At 44.1% G+C, this 27,392-nt stretch overlaps 1 protein-coding gene across 3 annotated transcripts in view; it reads left to right on the top strand.

The window, feature by feature from the left end:
- The window catches only part of RGL1 (ral guanine nucleotide dissociation stimulator like 1), a 162,169-nt gene that overhangs the window by 18,046 nt on the left and 116,731 nt on the right, over positions 1–27,392 (top strand). Inside the window, exons 1-2 of one of the 3 annotated variants that reach the window (XM_039252987.1) lie at positions 17,686–17,814; positions 18,802–18,912. The exons of 1 other annotated variant lie outside the window; for it this stretch is intronic. In XM_039252987.1, coding sequence (XP_039108918.1) covers positions 17,788–17,814; positions 18,802–18,912 — 138 coding nt within the window. In that variant the 5' untranslated portion in view covers positions 17,686–17,787. Of the gene's footprint in view, positions 1–17,685; positions 17,815–18,801; positions 18,913–27,392 lie in introns of those variants that run through there. One more of the 3 variants, XM_039252986.1, reaches the window with a different exon arrangement.

Genomic DNA, 27,392 nt, shown 5'->3' with positions numbered 1-27,392 from the left:
AATTGCATATGTCACACCAACCAGGACCTTGAAATGGATTAATGAATCCTTCTGCATACAGTTCAAGACTGCATGCAGAAGCATAAGGTTTTCTCTTTTCCCCAGGCCTGGGAAAACAAAGGAGTCGTGTTGTTCTGTAGCAACAGCAGCTCTTGAAGGTCTGTTCTTGAAGGCTGGTTTATATTCTTCATTTTTGAAAACCTATTGCTAAGTAGCTTTGTCAATATTCCCTCCTAATACCTCTCTTCTAGGCTTCTATTGGCCAGTGGGGTGGGGAAGGGATAGGAGTGTGCCTTTTGAGTCTTCCTGGAGACCTGGGATGACACTTTAGTCTCTCATATTCTCAGGCAAGGGCGAGTTCCTCTTATCAAAGTCGCTTTTCTCAAGTACAATAAGTAGAAAAGACGAGATTCAATAAAAAAATCAAGATGAGGAAATTACGACTCTTCTTCTTTCCACTTCCTCCTCCACTCCAAAGTACAGTAAACCCTTTCTGCAGGGGCTAACTTCCTCCTCTGTGTGGACAAGAATGCTTCCTCTTCGGCTCAGCTGGCTGGGGGTATTATTGATCGCTCTACCAGTAATCTCTTTTTTCCTCCCTCGTTGGCCACACACTCAACTGCTGTTGAAGACGCCAACTTAGAAACCCTGTAAAATAACAGTAGAGTATTTATTATATTTTTAATAGTGGGGAGTACAAATAAGAAACCTAAACTGATCCCTGATCTCTCTCCCAAACGGCACCCTACCCTGTTAAGCCATCTCTCCACCCCATCTTGAGTCCTTTATCCAAAGTTAACCACTGCTACCGATTGCTTGAGATTCTTTCACACACGTGCTTGAGTGTCATTATGCAGCCATCTCCACACATGCGTGTGTATCTTAACACATAAGGGATCACACTATATACACTGTTCTATAGCTGGCCTTTGCTCCTTAATGATCCATCTTGGAAATCTCTCCATATTGGCATGCACAGATCCATCTCATTCTTTTAACCAACGCGTAGTAACCCATTATATGGATGTGGCCTTGTACTGATGGACATTTTGTTGTATTTTTAAAACCATGACAAATAATATGCCAGTGACCATCCTTGTACATATGTTTTGTTGAAATAGTCCATAGATATCCACAGGATACATTCCTAGCAGCGACATTACTCGTTCAAAGGGAATGTATGTTTTTAATATTGGTATTACCAAATTGTGCTTTTAAAAGGCTATACCCACTTACACTCTCTAGATTATAAATATCTATTTTGGATAGGAAGAAAAATAATCTTTTCTCAGACATGGGTAGCTGGTTTCTGTTTCTATTCTTGAAGTGCTCTCTGTGTTCTAGCTTCTGGACATCTGATACATAAAGAAATGATGCTCACATCATCTCCCAGAGGATCCATCCAGCTCTGAAGCCAATCAATAGAGTAATTCTTGTCCTGCACTATAAAAGTGTTCTGGGCCAGAAGAGGATGTGGGTTCTAATTATAAGGACTGTCCACTGGTGGCACTGTATCTCCATATACCTGCCCCAAGAACACCCAGGCTTCAATTCCCGCAAAGCATCTGGAAGATAAGGCTTGGCCATTTCATCCCAACCCAAGCACATGGCATTTGAAGAGGTTATCACCAACTCTGCTCCCCATCAGATCTGTGAGGCAAGAGAGACTTCTTTGATGCTTCTAATGGAAACTCAGCACCTATAGCTTCATCAGGGAAATGGAACTCATCATCCAGATGGGGAAGCAGAGAGGAATGATTAACCACTTGAAAGCACTTTGAAGCATGTTTAAGCATAGTTAAATGCTTCTTCATAAAACTCGATATTTTGATGTCTGGCTAGCATCATAGGACTCCTGACCACAGCCTAGGATTTGACACTGTATGTTTTTACAGTTGAACAGGAAAATTAGACATGAAAGCCACTCTGTTGCCCAATATTAGAGAATAAGACAGGTAGTACAGACATTGTGGTGGGTGGATCATAATTATTTTATTTTAGATGGTAATATGCTGTCGTTACCATCAGGGATTTGGTGAGATTGTTGTCATATTTTCTAAAGTATCTGGAGTGCCTAAGAGGAAATAATGATGAACAATCTGCTAAAGTCGTCCTCACCGTGCTGTGGCACAAACCTTGGCAAAATGGGGCAGTCGGAGCTCCGTGTCTAGAGGTACTGCCCTGAGGCAAGCCACAGGCTGAGTTTTCTGCAGGGTGCTAGAGGTCCCTTTGCTCACCTTAATCAGAAACAGAAGCACCCACCTGGGAGCCTGGTTTTCCTACCCATGCCTTCTCTACTACCACTGAAGTTTTAAAAGGTAGCCAGTGGCGGATGTAGCTGTATTCCCTGAGTCCTTGAGTTTCCTTGTGTCAGTGGGGAAAGCTGCTGTGTCCCCTTAATCACCTATGTGGACCTGGTGAGTGCCTGAAGGAAGGGCTGAAGGGATCTGAATTTATCCCAGCTCTGTTTTTGGGGAGCCATAGAATGTTGGGGTAGGGAAGGGGAAGACCGAGAAAGAAGAAGGAGGGAAGTGGGAGGGGAGATTAAAAGTGATGACTCCAAGAAGAGAGGCAAAAGAGAAAGAACCGTATATATAGAATAATATTATTAGCTAAGGGAGTCTCAGTGAATTTCCTTAAAGTCTACAGGGACAAATCTTACCCCCTCTGGTTCAGGAATGATTTGATTAAGGATGTTAGGCAGGCACTTGAAAGTGTGCGCTTCTTCAGTTATAATCCTTGATGGACCATTACTCATTTTGCAAAATTAAGCCAAACCTCTCTTTCCTGCTTTCCCTCTCTCCTAGCTATTTTGCTTTGCTAAGTAATCAGACATGGATCTTATTCCCAAGATGTTTATTTATAGTCTTAGAGAGATAAGACATTTAAAACAAGTAGGAATGCAATAAAATCCATAATTGAAGCCCAGATAATGAGCCACAGGAGTTCAGAGCGGGGGAAATGTAATTTCCAGTCAGGGTGGGGAGGAGATTATGATTGTCGTATTTTTGGACTTAATATTTATTAAGAATTCCTCAGTCCATGGGGATGGAATGGGAGAAGGCCCTTTCCAGGCTGAGTAGTTGGCAGGAATATATCAGGGAAGTATTTAGCATGAGGCATGAATAACAAACAGTGATTACATTATTTTGACTGGAGTAAAGGGTACACAAGTGTAGTGAGAAAGATGTCTCAGTGGCAGGGTGGGGCTCTCATCTGTAAGGCCTTGAAAGTCAATTGTCCAGCTCATGACATTGTTAGCAATAGCCTGGTTCACTGCCAAAGATGGTGAACTGGCAGAGGCTAGATCTGCCCCCAGGGCTGGGCAGGAGTCCGGCAGGAGTCAGGGCTGACAGACAAGGCATTGGAAGGGATCTGCATGGGAATACGGCAACAGAAGACAGGCAGTCACCTAGGCAAGGAGAGCTGGTATTGCGTGGTAGGTGACAAATGTCCAGGTTGGGAGGTGCTGGTACTGGGAAATGTACAACAGGTGACACTGAGAAATGTGATCAGGAGTGAGGGAATAAGAAAGTGTGTCAGCAGTTAGAAGGCTCCAGCTGCTACGCTCAGGTTTACGGGCAGACTTCCAAGACCTGGAAGGAGGAAAGAGTGGAAGGGAAAGCAAGAAGCAGGGCCCCCACCCCAAAGGGACGGGGCAGATTTCCAAGCCGGGAGTCAGACCTGGAACAGAGGGCCTGCCCAGCAGTGGGAGTGGCTAGTCGCTCTGTTCCAGAGTGCTGAGCGGGGCTCCTCTCATTCCTTCTGCGGAAGGTCATGGCTGCCCTTAGATGTCGGGTCTGCAGATGGGAGAGAAGAGGCCCAGCTGTGCGGAGCAGAGGACGCAGATGCTGGAGAGAAGGCAGGGTCCGTTGCTGGCTAAGGAGTTGGAGCTTTATTTGATAGGCAAAAGGTGAAAAATGGAAAAAATTGAAACAAGGGAGTATCTTCAGGAGAACTGTATTTCAGGAAGATTAGTTTGATGCTAGTGTGTAAAATGAGCTAAAGTTAAATGAGTCCTTACCTGTAACAGATTTCTTCTCCTCTTCTTCCTAAATACACTTCTGTCCACACCCTTTTCTAACACTGTAGGTTAAATAAACTATATTGTTAAAATTGGCATAATTAAGTTAATTAATAAAATACCAATTTCACCTGTTTCTTTTTACGCTTTTAATGTGGCTCCTAGAAAAGTTAAAATTATGTTAGTGGCTCACATTATATTTCTATGGGGGTGGTGCCCCTCGAATCCTTTCACCCCATCACAGTCAGATCTTTTTAAAATACAAGTCTCTCCGGGCACCTGGGTGGCTCAGTTGGTTAAGTGTCCAACTTGGGCTCAGGTCATGACCTCATGGCTGGTGAGTTGGAGCTCTGCATCGGGCTCTGTGCTGACAACTCAGACGGAGCCTGGGGCCTGCTTTGGATTCTGTGTCTCCTTCTCTCTCTCTGCCCCTCCCCCATTGACACTCTGTCTATCTCTCTCAAAAGTAAATAAAAACATCAAAAAATTAAAAAAAATATAAGTCTCTCATATAACTCTGCTGTGTGGAACCCTTCAATGGTCTCCATTGCCCCAGGATTAAGTCCAGACTCTTCAACACGGCTCCCAAGCTCTCATAATCTGACGCCCACCTTGTCTCTTAACTACCCCTCCCCACTGTACTCATCCGTTGGGCAGATCAAACCATACTCAGTTTCGTCCATGAAATCATTTTGGTCTCCTCAGCATTCATGCCATTCCTCTCCCTGAATTGAGCATTTCTCTCCTTTCTCGTCGGCTGACTTTTGCTTCTTTTCCATTCAAGTCTCAGCTTTAGACAGCCCTGACTCCTTGACTCTAGAATAGGTGCCTCTACTTGATGCTGGGGGCCCCACCATGTGCCTGCTCCATTATAGCCTTCTCACACTCTTGCTAAGGTCTTATTTACCTGTCTCTCTCTTCCCTACATTGTAAGTTCTTTGAAAGCGGGGACGCTGTATTGATCCCCACAGCATGTCCAACACCTAGCTCAGTACCTGGGGCATAGTGGCTGCCTGCATGATTGTATGAATGAACAAATGGGCCATCATGCCAGCCAGTGTGATCCTGACTTGGGATAGTGGCACTGGGAGTGACAAAGATAAGGCACTCATGAAAGAGCCAGTAAGGACATAATTCTTGAGTACTGGCAACAGTATGAACGTACCTCTAATTACTAATGGGTATGAGCAACCACTGTACTTTATAAGGTGCCAAAGATCCTAAATAATAGAAGCAACAGCAAAGAGGCAAACAGATGTTTTAAGAACAAAAGTACATTTTTGTGTTATTTTTAAAAATTTTAATTCCAGTATAGTTAACATTTAGTGTTAGTTTCAGGTGTGCACTATAGTGATTCATCAATTCTATACGTTGCTCAGTGCTCATCACGGTGAGTGTAAACGTGTACTCTTTTGAAAAGAGCACAATGTTTGGAGTCAAAAGACTTGGGTTCAAGACACGACTATTGCATTTCCATTGTCTTTGTGGTCTTGACATTTCAGTTTCTTAGGTTCTAAACTGGCGATAGTACCTCTACTTCTGTGGTTGTTGGGGGATTAAGGAAACTAGTGCGTGTAAAATCACTTTGTAAACTGTAGTGACAGAAAGTGTTAGCCAATTACCAACACAAAAATATCGATGCCTTCAAAGTGGTGACATTCATGCCACGGCGACTAAACCGTACTTAATCTCGACCCAACCCAAGGCATGTAAACCTCAAATAAACAGCCCTCACACAGGGAGGCTTGGATAGTCTGCGCCAGGTGAAGTTACTCATTTCCGTCAGGATGACTTAGGAGATGCTCTGGGGAGGCAGTGAGCCAGAGTTGCAGTGGACACATGTGCCCTGGTGGTGTGGCCCGGCTGGGTGGCCACCTTCTCTCTGCCTGCTCTCTGATGACCTCACATTTGACCTCTAAGCCCGGGAGCACACCTTTCCCCTGCTCGGATTGTTCTCTTCACTTCTGCCCTGCTTCCCGAACCCCCTCCCCCCCCATCTGGGAATTCTGTTCATAACTTCGAGTGTCAAGAGGCTCCCAGTCTTTAGTGTCTAAAGTTGCTGTTTCTTCCCTCAAAAGAGGGCCCACTGTCTAGTCTTCTGTCCCATTCCCTGATCGGGTATAATGCTAACACTGAGCATTTCCAAGGTGGGGCTTGAAAGATGCCCTTCCATCCAGCCTGTATTCTTGTCCCCAGACATGTGCCAGACTTTTGCCTGGGGCGTGCTAGGATGGCCGTTCCAAAGGGATGAACTGTGACACTAGCCTTCTGGTTTGGAATTTAGTCTGGATGTTTCCATAGAAGTCCCTAATCATACCCTCCCCTCTTGCCTGCTTACTCAGTTCGTTTGCTTGTTTGCCTCCCTTACGTTAGATCCAGGGTCAGTATGTGCAGCTCAGTGCTTTACACATAGGATGTACTCTATTAGAGTCATTAAAATAGTTAATTATTTACCTGACCCTTCATGGAGGATTATTTGAGGTAGTGTGGGATTATATAAAATAAAACAAAAACATGCCTCGTGTTTCCAAGGGACATACATCCAGTTGGTACATTATGCTAGTAAGCTGAATTAGTGCTCACAGAGTGAAGACACGGCACTATGACTTTATAAGGAAAAATGAACAGCCTATTTGGCATGTTTTGTGACCTAGTGTTTGATCTGTGATTAAGTCTGAGGCTTTCCCTTCTTTTGTTCCCTCTGCCTGGATTGGTCTCTCCTCCGCCACCACCTCATTCTTCTACTACTTCTAATTCTATCTCAGCTCTCAGATCTCACCTTAGAGATCATTTTCTCTGGGAACAAGTCCCCAAACCTTATAGGCATAGCCCTAAGAAGGTACAGAAGGCCCCAGAATCAGTTCTGTGTACTGGAAAGCGATTAAATTCACTGTGGGTGTAGGGCTCAAGGATTCCAGGACAGAATCAGACCTCTCAGGATTTCATCATGACAATGCACCATGTGGACCAGGACCTCAGCCTTAGATGGTGGAACAGTAAGATAGAAAGAGCCTGGCTCTGACTCTGATCTCATAGAACAAAGTTGCCACACCAGGCCTGGACTGCCTATCTCTGGACTGTTTTGCAAGAGAGAAATAGAATTCCTTCTATTTGTGTTATAAGTTTGGCAGTTCTTTCTGCCCACGGGCCCTGTTCCCTTGCTTTAATAAAACCACTTTTTTTTTTTGCATCAAATAAATAAATAGATAAATAAATAAATAAAGTTTTAGCTAAATAGTACCTTCTTAGGGAAGCTTGAGTCTGGTATAGATTTAAGAACTAATCAGATTGAGGGATTTCTCGCCGTTCGCCCAATCCCCACTTTACCTGCAAGCCTGTTCAGGTGGGGACGGCCACATGCTTAATGCAAGTGGGGCACGTATGCTAAGAATGCCAGCCGGTCTTCATGCTCGTGTCGTACAGCCTTTGGCCAAGCGTGGTGTGGTTTCCTGAGACACAGGATGCGCTAATTTCAGAGGAGGGCATCCTGCCCGGTTACAGGAGAGAAATTCCTTTGTATAATGTAAAATATATGACCTATTTGAGTATAAGAAAAAGCATCTTACTTGTTTTGTCATCAGATTGCTACGCAACTGATGATTGTGCTGTCATTTCTTTACAGTGCCCTTCTGTTATTTTGGAGAGAAGTCATTATCTTTTGCGATTAAAGTTCAAGATGAAGGCCAACTTACCAGTTCTCCCTCCTACAACACACACACACACACACACACACACATTACACACACACACACACACACACACACACACTACCTAACATTCCACCTTGCACTATATCCACCCAACTTCCTCATTCTGCAACACACACAGGCATGCACACGTGTACACACATCATCTTTGAAGGAAAAGGGGAGGAAAACCATTGTAGCAGTGAGGGCTGTGGGCAGCTTTCTAGAGCAGTAGCTATTCGCCTGTCTAGAAGATTCCAATTAAACCAAGGTAATAACTCCACCCCCTCTCCTGCCCCAAATTAAGCATGTTTTCATCTGTAGACCTCACTTCATGTCTTCTACAAAGCAGGATCAATGTGGGTTAGCGTGAATCGCTTCTGCCAGCTTAACAGGAAAGTAACGAGAAACAAAGATCTGTCTAAATTTGTTCCTGGCAAAGGCAATCTATGAGATATTTGCTGATTTTTAAAAAGACATTATCTAATTGATATACAATCCACAACCAACTCTCTAAAGTGGTAAAACTCACTTTTCTTTGTGTTTTTGTGTGTTTCTGTGTGAGCGGTTCTCTGTTTGCAGCATGTTGATTAATTACTGTTAGAAGTCATGTTTCTGTTATGTATGGTTTTCTTTTCTTTCCACCTTCTCAAAAGTTCTCCTTTAAGGCAGAAACTTTCCATTCTTGGTTTCGTCCAAAAGACAAATATTTCTGGGAAAACACTGCATTTAAGCTATTCAGCAATCCTGGTGTTATGTAACTGACCACAGTAAGACTTTCAATTAACTTTGGTTACATTTTATTGAAGAGTGTCACAGAATAGAATAACCGGTGATAAGTTTTGTGAAAAATCTGTATGTTTTGAAACAGGGAAAACCATCTTAAAATATGTATAGCTTCTTGCAATAATGACAGAAGATAAATCGCTTGTCATTTGAAGTATTCTAAAGTCCATAGACTGATATTCCAAGTCTGACTTTCGTGTATTTGAGAAGTTTTCATCACAATGAGCTTCTCTTCAGCATTAGTTTCCATAACTCAAGCTCTCCTTGTTTTTTCTTTCCCTCTTGCTCTTCTCTCTGGTTATTTTTGTTTGGTGTTCAGTTGTGGGTGCATCTTGACACTGTTTAGATTCTGCTTCTCCTTCACTGAGGACAAATCATGTGAATTCATGCTTTAAACAGCTTCCTGTATATATTACTAACTTGCAACTACTCTCTTCATTTCTAGTATTTATCTTTCCTTCCTGTCACTCTTTAATATCTGTATTTTCTTTCCCCCCAGAACCAAACTGGTAATATTTTTTTCCCCCCAAAGCACAAAGTCCTTGCCATTTTCTGTTTATTTTACTGTCCCCTCGGCAATCCCAGCGTGCTGGTCTTAATGCCTTGCAGGTCTGTTCTTTCCAATCTCATTTCATTGCAACATACCTGCCTATCATTAGGTTGCAACATTCATTTTTCCAAAACATCAACCCTGATTCATTTCTTTAGTTCAAAGCCCTGGTCTCAGCCTAGGTGTTAGTTGCTTGGCGTGTACTTTACTGGATTGCTTCCTATCAGATCACTCTACCTCTGTGCTGTACCCCCCGCCCCCCGACTCACCTATGGACAAGTATTATAATCATCTTGTTCACCCTCTGTTTTATCATTTTGATATCATCTTAAGAAAAATTCAAGAATCTCTGCCACCTGGCTACTTATCCAAACCTCATGTCCCTTGACTGTATGAGTCTCTTTTCCAACCAAACATTCTCCTTTGACCTTCCATCTCTCCAAAGTCCTCCACTCCTTCCTCCTAGTTCATGTTTCTCTTTTCTTCAAAGGTGGTGAACACAATCTCAATAAAAACTATAATTATCTGTGAGCCCTTTAAGAATGAGCGCCTCCTGATTGATGTTGTCAGTGTCCTCTCTGTGACACATCGCTCCGTGGGTCCTGTCCTCATAATGTGTACTTGCTGATCTGTGGCTCTGTGGGTCGTTTTCCATTTTATCCCTTTATGTCCTTTCTCTGCTTTCAAGAGTATAAACAACTAAGGTAGAGACAATGTCTGAGATTTATTTGTATCACTCAGCAACAATTACAAAACACTTACTGAACGTACAGCATGGCTTTATCTATGTGTCTGTATCTAGCAATCGATCATAGTTATTTACTGTGCATCTCTCACATGCTAGGTGCTGTGGGAGATGCTAGAAAACAATGATGAGAAAGAATTAAATTACCTCTGCCTTCATGGAGTTTGGGGGAAACAGACATTTATCAAAAAGATCATATAATGAAATGTAAAATTATGACCGGTGACAAAGAGAGGAACGTGGTGCCATGAGAATACATAATAGGGGGCATGTAACCCAGTTGGGAGAGCTTTGAGAGGGGAGGGATGTCCCCAAAAGGAGAATCACATATATAAAGCCTCTGTAATGGACAGGGACCAGGTATAGTCAGGATATTGAAAGAAGGCCAGGTTACTGGAGTCCAGAGCACGCATGTAAAGTACATGGGAGGAGGCGGGAGAGGTAGGCGGGGCTGGTCTGGGTAAGACCCTGTGGAATATGAAAAGGGTTTTGGTTTTTATCCTTAGCAATGGGGAGCCATCAGAAGGATTTAAGAATAGGAGGGGATGCTATGGTGACTTGAAAAGATCACTCTGGCCACTGTGTGGAGGTAGAATGAGGTGGGTGAGAATACCAGGCACAGTATCTTTCTGTGCTGTGTAGCAGCTCAGTAAATGGTACTCAACGACGGAACAGTTTGTGGGGCTTAGAGTTCTTTCTAGGTTCACTGCATCATGAAGTTTGAGCTTCAAGCCGCAAAATCTTGAGTTACTTGATGTATGGGTCTGAGTTGTAATATAATCAGTGTCCTTTGGCTCCTGCAAAATGTTGATCTAATAAATAACAACAGACAATGTTAGCTCAGAATTTACCTTGGTGCTGGATACTAAAGACTGGATGTGTATTATCTCATTTAATTCTCAGTATGGGCCAGTGAGGAAGGTGTTTTGTATCCCCATTTTGTATGGGTTTAGAGATGTTAAAGACTTTGCTTCAGAGAGGAGTGATGGATCCAGGACTCACATCTAGGTGTTTTTGACTGGAGCCCTCACTCTTAGCCACTATGTTATAGTAGTTCTAGTTCATTCGAGCTTTCAGCATGATTTCAATACCATTATTATAGAAAAAGGGTTTTCCTTTAGCCCTGAAACAAGATGTGATTAGGTTAATTGCCCAGAAGCTCCTTCCAGAATCTTGGTCAAAGCCCTACATGGCATCAGGTCACCCATTCTCCACTTTGCAGGATGTTTTATTATCTATTACACAGACCTGGCGTTATGTCTGAGCTGACTGTTGCATGTTTTGATCTTTTCAACCATGTGAATAGATCTCTGTTGTCCTTTTTTCTTTTACAGAAATCTATGATTAGATGAGGTCATCATGCTCATTAGCCCAAATTACAAATAGTATTCCAATAACTGGCTTCTTCCTCAGGCAAGCATCATCAGCATCAATTAAGAGTAACTGCGAGCAATTGGTAAACTATTAGTTGAAAAATGTTTGCCGTCATGGTCAGAGGAGTCCTTTGCCTTTGGCTCTGCTGTCTGTCCAGTGCTATTGTTTATGTTTCTTCCGTCTCCACTTTTCTACCTCCAATGGCAGCCTCTTCTTTAGTTATAATAAGTCTATCTAAAACTGGCTTGTAATTCGTTGTCTAAATAAGAAAACCTAGTAAGAGAGCATTGAGAATTTTAATTTATAGTATCTCTATGATAAATTAGTAAAATTACTTGGGGGCCTCAGAAAATGGAAGCAAATCATCTTTGACCAAGCATGACTGATTCTTTACCCCTTGCAAGGTGAGGTTGAAAGTTCAAGCAAAGAGTAGGTGAATGGGGCTACCCCAGTTAGCAGAGCTAGGAACAATCATAACAGGATGCCTGGCTGATATTGGGGAGCTGAATATGGAAAGTTCTTTTCTTAATTACAAAAAAATTTTTTAACATTTTTATTTATTATTGACAGACAGAGAGAGGCAGAGCATGAGCATGGGAGGGACAGAGAGAGGAGGAGACACCGAATCTGAAGCAGGCTCCAGGCTCTGAACTGTCAGCACAGAGCCCGATGCAGGGCTCAAACTCACAAACTGCGAGATCATGACCTGAGCCCAAGTTGTGTGCTTAACTGACTGATCCACCCAGGCACCCCATGAATAAGGAAAGTTCTTTGATGAACAACACAGCCTACAAGACTGGAGAACAGGAAGAAGCATTTCATAGGGAGGATGAAAGGATGAAGTTGTTGGCAGTTTGACAATAATGGATATTGCTGGAAGAAAGGAGTCAAGAGTTAGCAGATTTATGTGCTTGTGTCCTCCACCAAAAGGTTTTAGGGAACTCATATTGCTGAAGATATGGTTTGTAGAGAAAATATTGCAGAATGGCTATTATTGATTTCGCTCACACGTGGGAAAGGTTCTCAAACTCATCTGTTTAGGTAAGGGCTGTGGGTAAGTAGAGGGGATGCGCACCCAGCACCCCTAGGGTATGGAAGGAGAATCCTGACGTCTCACTTTTTAGTTTTCTTACCTATTTGTTGTTGTTGTTCTTATTGCTCTCTCAGGGCTGTTTTCCTCTACACTTTTGACTGGTCATAGGACACTATAGTCGAGCATTTGGAGGACAAAACCAAGGCCTTCCCATTTCTTCCTATCTTATGCTGATACTGCCATTTTCAAGACATGTTTGTCAGTACTAATTTCCATGTACGATGTCCATTGTACTTGCACTGCCTTTATTTTTCTGTCACGCGGTGCAACTTATTATCCAAGCAAACAAGCAGACTTGTAATGAACATGGTGGGGACGTGTGGGGGTAGGGTGGGAAAGAGGTACATTTTTATTCAAGGCCTTTTATATCCCAAGAACTTGATTAGGTGTTTTATACGACACACTTTATTCTGTTAGGTGCTTTACATAGTACAGTTTATTTAACACTCATGATAAGCTTAAAGGGGACAGATGAGGACACTCATGCTGTGAGAAGTGAGGGTCAGACACTTGGGTGGAAGCCTCTAGAACTGAGATTCAGACTCTGGCTCTCAGATGCCCCCTCGTTTACCCAGGTGCATAAGTATTACGGTGTGGCATGCTGCCTACGTCAGTGTATGTAGTGTTTGTATTTTTCACTTTCTCTTGCAGCCAGAGAAGTAGAATAAAACCTAGGAAAGTGTGGTGTCAGAGAGGCCAGTGAATAGACACGTGAATTAACAAAGTATGTAAACTACATATTTCCATTTGTAGGTACATTCTGTTAAAGGAGCCACTGCTTATATTTGCTTTTAACCAGCTTTCTACTGGCTCTGGTGAAACTGTAAAGTAAGAAAGTTTTGTCCTCCAATTTGGGGTTCTTCTGTATGTCTTCCTTCTCTCCTGAGATATCCCAGGATATTTCTACTGACTTATCAGTGACCACCAACTATGACAACAGACAACTATTCCTAGCAGTATGCTATGCTTTAAGGGTGGGTGACACACATCAAATTTTGAAGTGTATGGCATGTAATGTTAACTGGAAGCACAATGTTATACAGTAGATTTCCAGAACCTTTTCATCTTGAATACCTGAAACTTTAAACACATTGAACAGCAACTCCCTATTTCTCCCTTCCCCCAGCTGCTGACAAACACCGCCTCTACCTTCTGCGTCTAGGAGTCTGACTACTTTCGATAGTTCACGTGAGTGAAATCATGAAGTACTGGCCCTTCTGTGACTGGCTTATTTCACTCAGCATTATGCTCTCAAGGTCCATCCATGTTGTAGGCATATGACAGGATTTCCTCCTTTTTTAGAGCTGAATAATATTCCGTCGCAGGTGTGTGCATATCACATTTTCTTCATTCAGCCATCCATTGGTGGACAGGTAGGTTGTTTCCACATCTCGGCTATTATGAACAGTGCTGTAATGAATGTGGAAATGTAAATATCTCTTTGAGATCCTGATTTCAGTTGTTTAGGATGAACACCTAGAGGTGGGATTGCTGGGTCATGAGGTAGTTCTATTTTTAGTTTATCGAGAAAACTCAAATGTTTTCCATAATGGCTGTACCAATTTATATTCCTACCAACAGTATATACAAAGTTTCCCTTTTCTCCACATGCTAGCCAATGTTTTTGTTTTCTTTGTTTGTTTGAATAATGGTCATCCTAATAGGTGTGAGGTGATATCTTATTGTGGTTTTGATTTGCAACTCCCTGATGATTAGTCATGTTGAGCATCTTTTCATATGTCTGTTGGCCATTTGTATCTCTTCTTTGGAGAATGTTTATTCAAGTCCTTTGGCCGTTTTTAAATTGAGTTATTTTATTTGTTTGTTTTGTGTGTTTTTTTCCCTATTGCTTTGTGGAAGTTTCTTATATGTTATGGATTTTAACTCCTTATCAACTATGTTGTTTGCAGATAGTTTCTTCTATCTGATATGCTGCCTTTTCACTCTGTTGCTTGTTTCCTTTGCTGTGTAGAAGCTTTTTAGTTTGATCTAGTCTTGTTCATCTATTTTCACTTTTGTTGCCTATGCTTTTGGTGTCATATCCATGAAATCATTGCCATGATCAATGTCATGAAGCTTTCCCCCTATGTCAAGAAGTTTAGTGGATATTCAGTTTACCCAGAACCATTTGTCAAAGAGACTGTCCTTTCCCCATTGTTTGTTCTTGGCATCCTTTCCAAAGATCACTTGACTGTATATGTGTGGGTTTATTTCTGGTCTTTCTATTAGGTTCTATTAGTCCGTTGTTATTATACTAGTTCCACAGTTTAGATTACTATAGCTTAGTAATATGTTTTGAAATCAGAAAATGTGACACCTCCAACTTTGTTCTTTGTTTTCAGGATTGCTTTGGCTTTTCAGTATCCTTTGTGCTTACATATGAATTTTAGGATTTTTTTTCTATTTCTGTAAAATATGCTATTGCGGTTTTGTTAAGGATTGCATCGAATCTGTAGATTGCTTGGGGTAGTATGGATGGTTTAACAATATTAAGCTTTCAAACATGTGAACGCAAGATGTCCTTTCATTTGTGTCCACAAGTGAATTTTTAGAACTAATAAGTGAATTCAGTAAGGTTGCAGGATGCCAGATCAGTCTATAAAAGTCAATTGCATTTCTATATAGTAACAACCAACAATCCAAAAATGAAATTGAGAAAACAGTCCCATTCACATTAGCATCAAAAAGAATAAAAACTTAGGAATAAACTAAGCCAAAGAGATGAAAGACTCCTACTCTGAAAATTATAGAACATTGCCAATCTCCTTTTAATAAAACTTGACCTATCCTCTTAGGATGCTGCTAGGTCATGGTCAAACTAATCTGGTAAGTAAATTCAAACTTAATTATAAATGGCTTACTGGTTTATCCTTCCCACATATTCGCCAGGAGTGTTTTAACCCAAAGGTATGTGTAATAAGGTAATAGTGAAATAGTTTTAAAATTTATAAAATAGTTTTAAAAATTATAAAATGCAATGCACTTAATGCACTATCTAGTATAACCAGACCTTCGTGTGTGTGTGTGTGTGTGTGTGTGTGTGTTTAATCATTTGAACAACATCACATACATTATCAGGTATAAATACAAACAGTTATTCTTGAAAAGCCTCTCTGAAATTATAACGTAATTTAGTATGAAGACATGATTTCAGGTTTCCCCACATTGTATACATATACAACTTTTCAGTGAGTCTGGGAAAAAAATACAGTTTGGGAAGAAGTGCAATAATAAGGGGGTGGAACTTTTTGACTACTTGCCATGTGCTAGATAATTTGCATACATACTTCATTTAATCCTTTTTCAAACTCTATGAGGTAGATGTTTGTACCTTTTTACAGATGAGGAAACTAAGCCTCAGGGATGTAGCACCTGAGGTCACTCTTTTTGTTTTTGTTTTGAGAGAGAGAGAGAGAGAGCACAAGCAGGGGAGGGGCAGAGAGAGGGAGAGAGAATCCCAAGCAGGCTCTACACTGTCATTGCGGAGCCTGATGCAGGCCTCGAACCCAAGAACTGTGAGATCATTCCCTGAGCTGAAGTCAAGAGTCGCATGCTTAGCCGACTGAGCCACTCAGGTGCCCCCAACTTCACTCTTAATGTAAGCATGGATTTGAAGCTGGATCCACTTGCCTTGAAGCCTGTGTTTTCACTATACACGAGGTGGTGTATAGAATTGGTGGAGAAGTGGGTGACAAGATCTGACACCTGAGTGGGGTATTATGAATGATAAGCTGCCTTGTCTGGGAAGGCAGCACAGTAAAGGCGGGGCTGAGAAAATGCTTGATATCCCTGAAGTGAAAATTTTTCAGTAGTCTCCAAATTTATAGCCCAAATCAGGTCAGGTTAAAGTAGTGGTGAAATTAACTAATAGGTTGCTTAACTGTCCTCAGGTGCTTCTTGAGGTCTTTGAGATCAAGAATAGGTAGGTTGTCTAAGGGTGGACAGGGGGACTGAGGACGGCATAAGGAGGGGAAGGTAGGGCGTCCACATGATTTTCCTCTAGACACTGGGGACACCCTCTCCTGGTGATCACAGGAGGATCTAGTCAATGTGCTTTTCCTTTTTTTTTTTTTTTTTTTTGAAATTATAGAAACAACCACTTCAGTTTTATAAAAAGAGCATTCACTGTCTCCACAGTTACTGAGCTGGGTAGGTTCTGGTTGTATGAGAGGAACTTGGCTGAGTGACTTCAAGATGTTCTCGAATGCCCAAAATCCTTTTGTTCCTCCTTGATGCGCTTTCACTGTCATTTATTCTTCTCTCCTGGGAACATCGGTACACATGACTCTCTAGCTTTGCTGCTCATGATATATTTATTATGAACCAAATCCTAGCCTTATGCCTTAGCATGGCAATTAGTGGGAGGTCTTCAGAAACAAATTTAAAGGTGATTAAATTCAATTAGTATAAGATGTGAGCTCTGGGTTTCTTTTTTGTTTGTTTTGTTTTGCAATTGGCATGGAATTCTGTCACGCGTGTTTGACTACATTATCATCTGGTATTATGCTGCTGATTTACTAAAACTGGATCTAAGAGAGGTTACAATCTTTTGTCCTGGTAACAGATCTTTCTGTTATGACAAAACTCCCTCTAGCAGTCTCCTCGTGAAGGGCTCTGTCCTTGCTGTTACTATCCCGCTGCATCCCTACAGTAGGGACAACTTAACTGATGGCTGTCTCACAAAGACTCACAGAACCTGCGGGGCCACTGATGGCCCACTTTCCATGCCGTCAGCCCCAGCAAAACCCTTGCCTGCTTTGTCCCCTTCTCACCCACGCTGGCCAGTTACTGTGGATGAGCCTTATCATAATGGGTGGTAGAAAGAAGTCCAGAGCCATTTCCTGTCGGCGGCGCGCTGATGCACCACCGGGTAGGGCCCCTGGGCATGGCTTTTGGAATATCCTCTGACCATTTCTTTTTTGCGCTAATGAAAAACTTCCTGGCTTCTAGTACTGCCCCTCTCTTTGGGGGCGGCTCTGATTTAGTCTAAATTCAGTAGGTAGCAAAAGTTTTCCCCGACCTTCTCCACCCATCCTTTTTGCTCTGCCCGCTCCCCCTTTATCTCTTAGCAAAGGAAGAGGACACACACTTGGACCCCCCAGAGCGCACGCGGTCCCTTCCTGGCACCTGGTGACCGTCCAGGGAACCTGAGCACCTTGAGAGGCTCGTGGTCCGATCGCCTTCGGGGCCGGAGAAACTACCGCTTGCTAACTTTACGCACGGGATTTGAGAAGGGGAGAGCGTGCTCGGAGCACAAACAGGAAAGCCTGACATCACGGAGCGGCGCGGGGAGGAGTCTGCGGCGCCCTCGCTCGCCGCGCTCCCTTTGTGGCCCGAGTCGCGCGCACCGGCGGCGGCGGCGGCGGCGGCGGCGGCGGCGGGGGCAGCGCGCGGGTCTGTGCTCGCTCGGGGCGCGGCGGGCGCGCGGGCGGCGGGGCTGGGGGCGCCGCGGCCGCGCGGGCCGAGACCGCGTTGGGCCCGGAGCGGGGCGCAGGATGCCGCGGCCGCGGACCGAAGAGAAAACTGAGAATGAAATTGCTTTGGCAAGCTAAAATGGTAACGAGAGCTCTGCCTTCTCCCGAGGCTTCTCTGGTGGGGGACCTTCTGCCGCTTTCTCGGGGCGTGTTCTGGACTCCCTCGGAGCGGACGGGGCCATCCGACCCCCTGCTTGGGAGCCCAGGCTGCCTCGCTCCGCTTTGTACGCTTTCCTCTCCGCGCGGCACCTACTCGGTCGGCTGTTGCCTCTGGTGTGTCCGGGGCAGATGTTGGTCGGGAAGGGGAAACTTTTAAGGACAGAGGACTGTTCGCCGGGGTGAGCCCGGGAGCGCTCCCGCGCCCCGGCGGCTCTTTAACACAACTCGGGCTGTCGCTGGGGACGTGGAAGTCCAGGGGTCGACGCGCGCCCCGTCCTTGCGGCTGCATGATGATGTGTTGCTTTTTCTGCACTGGCCAGATTAGCTTCCGGAAATAAACACTTTTTACCCCCGACCCCGCTAACTTTTTGGGTCCCAGCACAGCAAGAGGAGAATAAGACACGGGAAGCATTTCACTTCCAAAAGGAGTCCGGGCTCTTGGCATCTCAGACACTTGTTTGTGCCTGAGTTTAAAATGTAGTGTGCTCAAATAACCAAGCCACTTATAAAAGTAGTACAGACTTAGTACCAACGAATTATTTTTCCTTTCACTCAAGTGGGGGGTGGAGGAGGCGGTAATCAGGATTAAATCACAGTGTTGTAAAGGAGGAAAAAAAAAAAAAAGACTTCAAAAACCCCCTAAGCTATGTGAGTGAGTGTAGGAAAAATAACTACATGGAAAAGTCCGGGGATCTTGATACCACAGGAAAGGGCTGGGGTCCAAGAAAATTTCAGCATTCCCTCTATCGCAATGTGTCTTGTATTGCTCTGATTGTAATATTTATTTTGAACAGCCCATCTTGTGCCCCAAGTGCTGGTGTAAGCAGGAAAGCAGCTGGGATAGATTGTGGTTAGCAGAGAGGAAAAAAAAAATATTCTTTTTCTTTCTCTTTATCCCATTCCCTGGCAGAGCTCGATTCAGGACTGGGGTGAAGAGGTAGAGGAAGGAGCTGTTTACCATGTCACCCTCAAAAGAGTCCAGATTCAACAGGCTGCCAATAAAGGAGCAAGATGGCTAGGGGTGAGTACAGCTGGAGACGCTGTGAACTTTGGCGCCGCAGAGTTTCTTGTTCTGTGAATATCATTATTATTTAGCAGAGGCAGGCTTTTATTTTTTACCCCCTTCTTCTTTTCTCTTGGCCTTAAAAAGGAAACTGCCAATGAACCGACTGTTTGCACTAGCTGTTCAGGTCTGTTTTTGTACTTAATGTTTTCCAAAGCATCTTCCCTAGATTTGTCAATAATTCAGAGCCTCTTAGAAATCTTGAGGCTTTTGGCGAGTAGAGTGGGGGTGGCGTGGCAGAAAGTGACACGCAGTGACAAGGACCAGAAAGCAGCGCTCTTTGAGACGAGAGCCAGAAGCAGTTTTGCCCAGATGGCACCTTTTTCTCTCGCCGTCCTCCTCCGGCGGATGCTGGAAGCCCCTCTCCTCCTCCTGGACCTCTGCTATGTATCCAGGATGCTCAGGGGACAGACCGTTCCAGATCTGCCGCCTGCCGGGGGAGGTGGTAGATCTCTCGTTGTTAGCTCCTTTCCGCGGCCCGCAGGAGACCAATGCACACATAGTGTCCACGACTTCGTATGCAGCGTGCACAGAGTGCTGGGTCTTTGGAGAGTCACTGCTTCCACAAACGAGGACTTTTTTCCGCCAAGCTTCTAAAATCTTGGTTGAGATCATGTGAGTTATCTGTTCGCACCTAATGGCTCCTTTAGCACATCCCAGTGAGAAATGGAAAGCTTGGCGAAAAGGATCACGACTCGGGGCAGATATCAACATGTGGAAGGTTGAAGGAATTCTTGATCTGGAGCTAGAAGTAATCCTCAGAGAGAGCAGTGAGAGGTGATACAAAAAGCCTTGAGAAACAAGATCCATGTAGGCTGGGGAGAGGGGAGGAAGTGTGGCCTCACCTGGCCTAGTGCTAACCGCACGCAGGCTTCACGGGGGATGGGCTTGAGAGCAATGAAGATTGGGCACTTGCATCCGATCTCTACTGGCTTTGGGTTTCACAGAATTCAGTGTTTGAGCCGCATTCAAAGACGGAATGTGAAGGAGGACAGGAAACAGAAGTGCCCAGGCCCTCACATTGAGACCAGAGGCGACATGTTAACTTAGAACTCCCTGAGTTTAAGGCAGGATGGCCAGGGGCCGTGTTCTGCTCCGCTCGGGGTCCACTGGTCTGCTGGTGCAGGCGTTCATTGCTCTGGGCTTCCCCAGCTGCCTCAACTCAGGCCTTTCCTGCTCTGGACTTGGGGCCGAGGTACCTCCCAGTAGGACAGCGGACTGTTAGTCACATCTGCGGGTGTGGCCTGGAAAGGGAGGAATCTTTCCTTTGAAGCCCGGAGGTCTTAACTTATCCAGCAGGAACCTTACTCGGAATATGACTTTCAAAAGCATCAGGTGCCTCCCCAGCGGACCTGATGGGGAAAGCAGAACCGGAGTCCTGGCAAGTCACTGCTTTGGTTTGGGGGCTCGTGTGCACGCATTATATTTAAATGTGGTATTGATGTGGCGTGGCTTGTCTGGGTATTTCAAAGTGATCCACAAGTTCTAAACCAGCTGCCTTTCAAAGGGTCATTACATTTCCTGATGCTGGGTTGTTCCTCTCTCTCTAAGGAGACCAGTGTTGCTTGGGTGACAGTTTTAGTTTTCAGCCAAACAGAGCGGCAATGAATGACTAAGTCACGGGGGAACGGAGGGGTTAACTCTGTTGGCTCCAAACGCAGAGTATGGTTCGCTGAGATGTTCATAGTTATGAAGTGATTCTCACTGACTTTCTGTTGCTGGGCTCCTCTTCTCTCCCTGCTCTCAGTGTGCTCACGTGGATCCAGAGTTCAGAGTTGGTTCACCCTGGATTTAGCAGGAGAGCTGAAACATTGAGAGGGAAGACAATGTGAAAAGATTTCTTAGAGTTGATAGAAGAATCTGTGCCTTCCCCTCCATTGCAACAAAGTGTGGTTCGTGGCTACCCTCCCAGACCTCAAGAGCATAAGCTTGGGAACTTTCCAAGTCTGATCCCACGTGATTCCTTGTCTTAGGTGTCCTGTTGGGAAGCTCTGTTTTTGTCCTTGGAATTCCAGACTTAATTAAATGCGACTCAACCAACTGAGCCATAGTAATTACAGAACCCTTCTTTTTAGGACTGAGTGGCTTCTCCATATTTGTTTGCCTACATTCCAGGAGCCCTTCCAAAATTCTCCAAAGCAACCAGTTTTAGAGTGAACTAGAGATTGAGGTGAGGGTATTACTGAAGTATGTCAATAATCGTATGAGGAAGGTGGTGTGGTGACATCTTTTCTTCCCCCCACATCAGGAAACTAATGCCTAGAGAGGTTAAATTGCTTTTTGGGTCACATAGCTAGGAAGTCGTAGAGGTTGGATTCGAACCCAGTTGGTTAATCCCTTGCTGCCAGGAGCTGCCTGGAACTTTCAAGCCATTTCCATAATAGTGGAAGAGAACATTGGCTCAGAAGACCAAAGATGCTTATGGTGTACTTTTTGCCTAGATCCTTCCCTTGGTGCAGGACTTGAGTGATGCGACTTTCTCTTCTTTACATTCTAAATGATAATTTTTTTGAGATATTTGTTGTAAGGTTATGCATCTGATTGATAAACTCTCCATTTTGGATGGATAGAGTATGGTGCACCAAAGGTATTAATGAGATTATGTAGCACACGTGGGTGGGCATAGCTCTCATTACAGGTCTGTGAAACGTATTTTAAAATCCTAAAAGACTAAGCACAATTTTTGTATTTTCTAGTACTTAGATTGCAAAACATAATTAAGATTCAGTTTGGAAAGGATAGCAAAAATAATGACACATCCTTAGATGGGAAGTATCGTACCACCCAAAACATTTAGAACATTCTTTTTTGGTTTGTTTGTTAAATTTTGTGTTTTGTTGACCTTTTGATGTAAAACCCTCTGCCTTTGGTTGTAAAATATACAACAGAATATGCCAGGTTTACATGTGGCTGCAGCTTTGCCTCTTGACAGTGAAGTTATATTGGAAAACCAAATATTATTGAAATACTGACCCCATTTTCCCTTTATAATAACTTCTTAGCCTAGAATAATAACTTTTCCTAGCTGTAGCCCTCAAGGAGAAATGGCTCCAATTATGTCATAGAATCATAAAACCTCAGGATTGGAAGGGACATTAAAAAGTCATTTCATCCAACCATTCAATTAGCTTGTAGAATGTTCAGTAGTTTTTGCAAGAGCAAATGGTCAAAACTGGTAATTTTTCTTTTTTTTTTCTACTGTTTAAAAATTTTTCTTTCATAGTTTATTGTCAAGTTGGTTTCCGTATAACACCCAGTGCTCATCCCATCAAGTGCCCTTCTCCATGCCCATCTCCCCCTTCCCCTCTCCCCCAACCCCTTTAGCCCTCAGTTTGTTCTCAGTATTCAAGAGTCTCTCATGGTTTGCCTCCCTCCCTCTCCCCAACTATTTTTCCCCTTCTCTTCCCCCATGATCCTCCATTAAGTTTCTCCTAATCCACCTATAAGTGAAAACATATGGTATCTGTCTTTCTCTGCCTGACTTATTTTGCTTAGCAGAACACCCTCAAGTTCCATCCATGTTGCTACACATGGCCAGATTTCATTCTTTCTCATTGCCATGTGGTATTCCATTGTATAGATAAACCACATCCTCTTGATCCATTTGTCCGTTGATGGACACTTAGGTTCTTTCCATGTTTTGGCTATTGTTGAGAGTGCTGCTATGAACATTGGGGTCCATGTGCCACTATGCATCAGTACTCCTGTATCCCTTGGGTAAATTCCTAGCAGTGCTATTGCTGGGTCCTAGGGGAGTTCTGTTGTTAATTTTTTGAGGAACCTCCACACTGTTTTCCAGAGGGGCTGCAAAAACTGGTTATTTTTCTTTGGCCTCAGTGTTGTGGTTTTATATGGACAGTGATATGTAGAAATGATTGGAGGAAACATCAGTATTCTCTGGAAGCAAGAAATGTACCAATTTAGGAAGAGTACTCAGATGGACAGAGGATAAGGATTCCACTGTTAGAGAAGGGGGCTTAGTGTCAGGAGCTCAGTCTGCTGTCCTCACAAAATGACAGGTATAGGGTATAGAAAAATGCACCAGACTAAGATAAATTCAGAGTGGGGATATTTGTTTCATAAGCAGGATTGGTAGTGGCTGGTCACCTCAGCAAGGTTTGTGGGGTGTGGAATAGTCAGTGGGTGGTCACATGGCTATTCTCAGTTTTATGCGTCTGTGGTTATGTGGTCCTTGTGGTGGGGCCCCAGTTCCTCCCTTCATTATGTCCTGCATTTATCACCCTGTCTCCCACAGAGGCCTTTGCTGGGTTGAGTTAAAATGCTTGCTCTCTGGGAGGCTGGCAAAGATAACAAATTAAGACAGGAGAAAGCAGAATATATTTAGAAATAAAGGGAACCAGAAATCTGCTATAGAACCTAGTGTTTAGGATGAACTGTGGCCTGTCTGTGGGTCATATGGGTCAGTGGCAAGATAAGCACTCGTCACATCTGGATCGAGAAGTTGACCCTCGCTTGGATCCACTGTTTGGCTTAACTCTACCCGGTGGTTTGGTGGTGTTGCTCTCCATGTTGCCTTCCAATAGCTCCTCAAGTTTCCAGCTAACTTCACTTATGTGCAGCTTCTTTGATCTCCCACGCCTAGAGGAGACACTCCTTCTGCATGTTCCTGAGCATTCTCGAATTCTCTGTCATGCAATCACCTCACTCTGTTGTAATTGTCTGTTTATTTGCTTGACTCTCCCACTAGACAAAAAGGTTGGCCAAGTGTGAACTGTGGCCATCTAGTTGGCAGAAACTCAACAAATGTTTGTTGAATGAATGGATCAAGCTTCATCCCTTTTGGGAGACTAATATTGTCTTGATAAATATGAATGTATGGGTTGCTCCTTATTTAAAATGCAATGAGCACGAAGATGTTAGCTTATAAAGAAGAGGAGGGGCATGTGGGAGCGAGAAAAATCAATTAGGTAATGATTATAGCTCTCTTAGCATTCTTTCTGGAACAAAGCAGGGCACAAACAAAGGTAGTGATTATTCATTTTAAGAAAAAAACCCCACAGTAGTGAATTAACTAGACCGTTCCCCAGTGCCTTTTAAAAGCAGTAGACCCCGCTGCACTTGTCTTACTGCTGAATGTTGAAGAAAGAAAGGCGATGCATGAGTTAAAAAGCTTTGGCAAGCATTACAACTGTGTGTGGTTGGGAAGCTCAGGGGCGGGACTTTAGAACTGTAAGGAGATAAGCCCTCGAGGAGCGCTTGGTTTACAGTTGGTCATCCATGTTTCCATCTAGGAAAACAGGCTCGTGGGCTGCATTCTTCTTGTCTAGCGGAATGTTGAATTTAGGCTTTCGAAAGTAAATTTCAAAATTTAGCAGCCATCTGTAAATGAACCAACTCCTCTTTTTCAATTTGACCCCAGGGAACACGTTTCTAAAACAATCCACTAATAACGGCAGCCTACACGGACCAAGAAAATACAGTCTATTTCAGTTGCCTGAGATATTGTGCGGGATCCTTTCACTGCTTTACAAATCTCTTGGGATCTGCGCAGGGACTATTTAGCCTGTAATTAAGAATATGTAGTTAGTTCAACAATTTGGGTGACACTCGGCTGAGTCCTAAATGTGTGTCTACCCATGGCAAACACATAGTAGTGTAAATATAAGAGGGGCATTAACTCCTTATACTTAAAGTATACATTCTGTGAAGTCAATATTATGAACATATTTTATTCTTATTTCTGTGAAATTATAAAGAGAAAGTTTCTTGAAGTTTTAAATTTAGAAGGAAAGGGAGAGCAATATGGCAAGTACTGTGCTTTTCTCCTTCAGTGCTTCGCTGAAATGTGTCTCTGCCCTGTTTTATTTTAGTTTCCTTTGTCCATGGCATACGTTCGTTCCACACCTCCGCCGTCTAAATAATTAGAATCTCATGGTGATTGTCTTACACATTTTATGTTAAAATATGCCATAGCAAGACATTAGCATGTCTACCACGTTATACTTTGGGATACCATGATATCATATCATGATATGGGGAAAAATAAAAGGTTTCCGTAAACAATGCAAGGAAAGTATTGGTTAAATGGAGGAAGATATGGGAAAAGAGAAGATTTCTGCAAACAGAGCAAGGAAAGAATTGGTTAAATGGCAGGGGTGGGTGGCAGGAATACCAACTGTTGCCTCATTCCATTGGAAAAGCTCAGCTAGTTCAAGTCTGGGTTGTCGATGGGTGTGGGTATCTCCAGAGCTGATGTGGAGTCTGGAGTTTCTGGCAGTTTCTGGGTCCTCTGCTAATAAACACATCCAGCACGAACTTCCTAACTGGCGTTGTTGCATGTTTGTTTGTATGATTCTGTCCTCTGTGTTTGGGTCAGTGAACCTAGCCTTCCATAGCACTCGTTGTTTTTTTTTTGTTTTTTGGTGGTTTTTTTTTTTTCCCCACTGGAAACCTACATTATGCCAAATGCCATGTTAAGTCTTGGGAATCCAGACTTGCTCTGAAAGAACTTACAGGTAGTAGGGAAGGCAGAAACTTAATCTGATTACACCATATTGACGTAAGTTAGATCTGTACCGTGGGAGAGATCTGTGTGTTAGGGGAATCCCAGAGGGGAGCACATAAATCAGGTGGCAGGTGGGGGTGGGGGGGCGGCTCCAGGAAGGCTGCATGGAAGAGAGGGCCCTTTGGTGGAGAGTTAATAGCTGAGTAGGTGCTGGAGACAGGCATTCCAGTCAGGAGCACAGGGTGGAGGAAAGCATGGAGGCCGGAGGGGAGACCACTGTGTGAGGCTCAGCATGGGGAAGAGGAAGGTGACAGGAAAGGAGGCCGGAGGGAAGGGCTCAGCCACATCGCTGAGAGCCTGGTGTGCTGTGCTGTGGAGTTTGCTCCACCCTGAGTGGCAGACAGTCACTGAAGGGCCTTAGAGTGGCAGGGCCACATCTACAGTTGAGCAAGATGACGGACAGCTGAGGGGTGAATGCGCCGGAAAGGAGCCTGACTGGGGCGTGGGAGAGGGGGGAGCCAGACTGGAGGTGAAGTGAGGAAAGGGACGAACACCTGAATGCAGAGGTGGCAGCATGATGGGTGGGGGGTTGGGAAGGTTGGGGGAGGGCAGTCTGGGAAGGAGGAGGCTGGAGGTGGGGGATGGGAGGCCTGACAGGCGTGGCTCTTAGGCACCCTGGCTTCAGAGGGCTTGTCAAACACTGGGCTTTCTGGGCTCCGCACCAGCCTCTGCTCACTGGGTGAAATGTGCTGGGGGCTTCAAGTCGGGCTTCCTCTGCGTATCTGCTAGCAGATGCCTTCCTTCCTGTCAGAGAGGCCCTGCAGACCACCCGACCGTGTGCCTGACGTGTCCGTCCAGGGACGCGATCACCTTGAGGCTCACTGTGGGCAAGGCAGCAGGCTGAGCTTGGTGCTCGGATTCCAGAGAATTCTGAAGAGCTGGTGGTTTCTCTCTCTCTCTCTCTCTGTAAGTCTTCTGTTTCCCTACAAACTAAACAAATTATATCTGTAGGCCACAGAGAGAGAATAAATATGGAACCCACAGGCCTATGATTACAGAGCTATATTTTAGAAAACAACAGTTAAAACTTATAATTGTCATGTTAGAGACACAAGAAATTTTATGGTTGGATGTCTTGGTCTTTCCCCCCTCGCTGCTCCCTGCTTTAACCCCTCTTTGGCACAGTTTGTCCTGGGTGCTGGCATCACCGTTCCTGGAGGCTCATCTCACTGCTGATTCCACTCATGTAAAAGAAAAAAGTTGGTAAGAGCTAATGTTTCCCTAGTTTACCACTGCCACGGTCTCAACCTCTCTCTCTCTCTCTCTCTCTCTCTCACATACACACAGCCTAAATTGAAATGTCTTTTCACATTTTATTTATTAGGATCTCCCGCATCTTCAAAGGCCTCTTTTATCTCATTATTCAAAGCCTGACTTTGTCATGGTTTTGCTTGTTTTCCCCTCAGTTGTGTCATTTTTGTGATTAACTTGTACTATTTAGGAACTGTCCTTTTTTTTTAAAATATATATATTTTTTTAAATTTCTAGGATAGAGAGAGAAAGACAGCATGAGCAGGGGAGGGTCAGAGAGAGAGGGAGTCACAGACTCCGAAATAGGCTCCAGGCTCTGAGCTGGCAGTCAGCACAAGAGCCCGACGCGGGGCTCGAACCCACGAACCGTGAGATCATGACCTAAGCTTAACTGACTAAGCCACCCAGGCACCCCAGGAACTGTCTTTGGCAGGGGAGAGTCAGAGAGAGAGGGAGTCACAGACTCCGAAATAGGCTCCAGGCTCTGAGCTGGCAGTCAGCACAAGAGCCCGACGCGGGGCTCGAACCCACGAACCGTGAGATCATGACCTAAGCTTAACTGACTAAGCCACCCAGGCACCCCAGGAACTGTCTTTGGTTTACAAAGAGTAAAAACAGAGGGAGGGAGGGAGGGAGGGAGTAAAGGAAGCCAAGCTGACGG

The sequence above is a fragment of the Hyaena hyaena genome, unplaced genomic scaffold, assembly GCF_003009895.1.
Source record: "Hyaena hyaena isolate Hyena2069 unplaced genomic scaffold, ASM300989v1 scaffold_439, whole genome shotgun sequence".
NCBI lineage: Eukaryota > Metazoa > Chordata > Mammalia > Carnivora > Hyaenidae > Hyaena > Hyaena hyaena.
The sequence above is the reverse complement of the archived record's forward strand: the minus strand, read 5'-3'. Positions and strand labels throughout refer to the sequence as shown.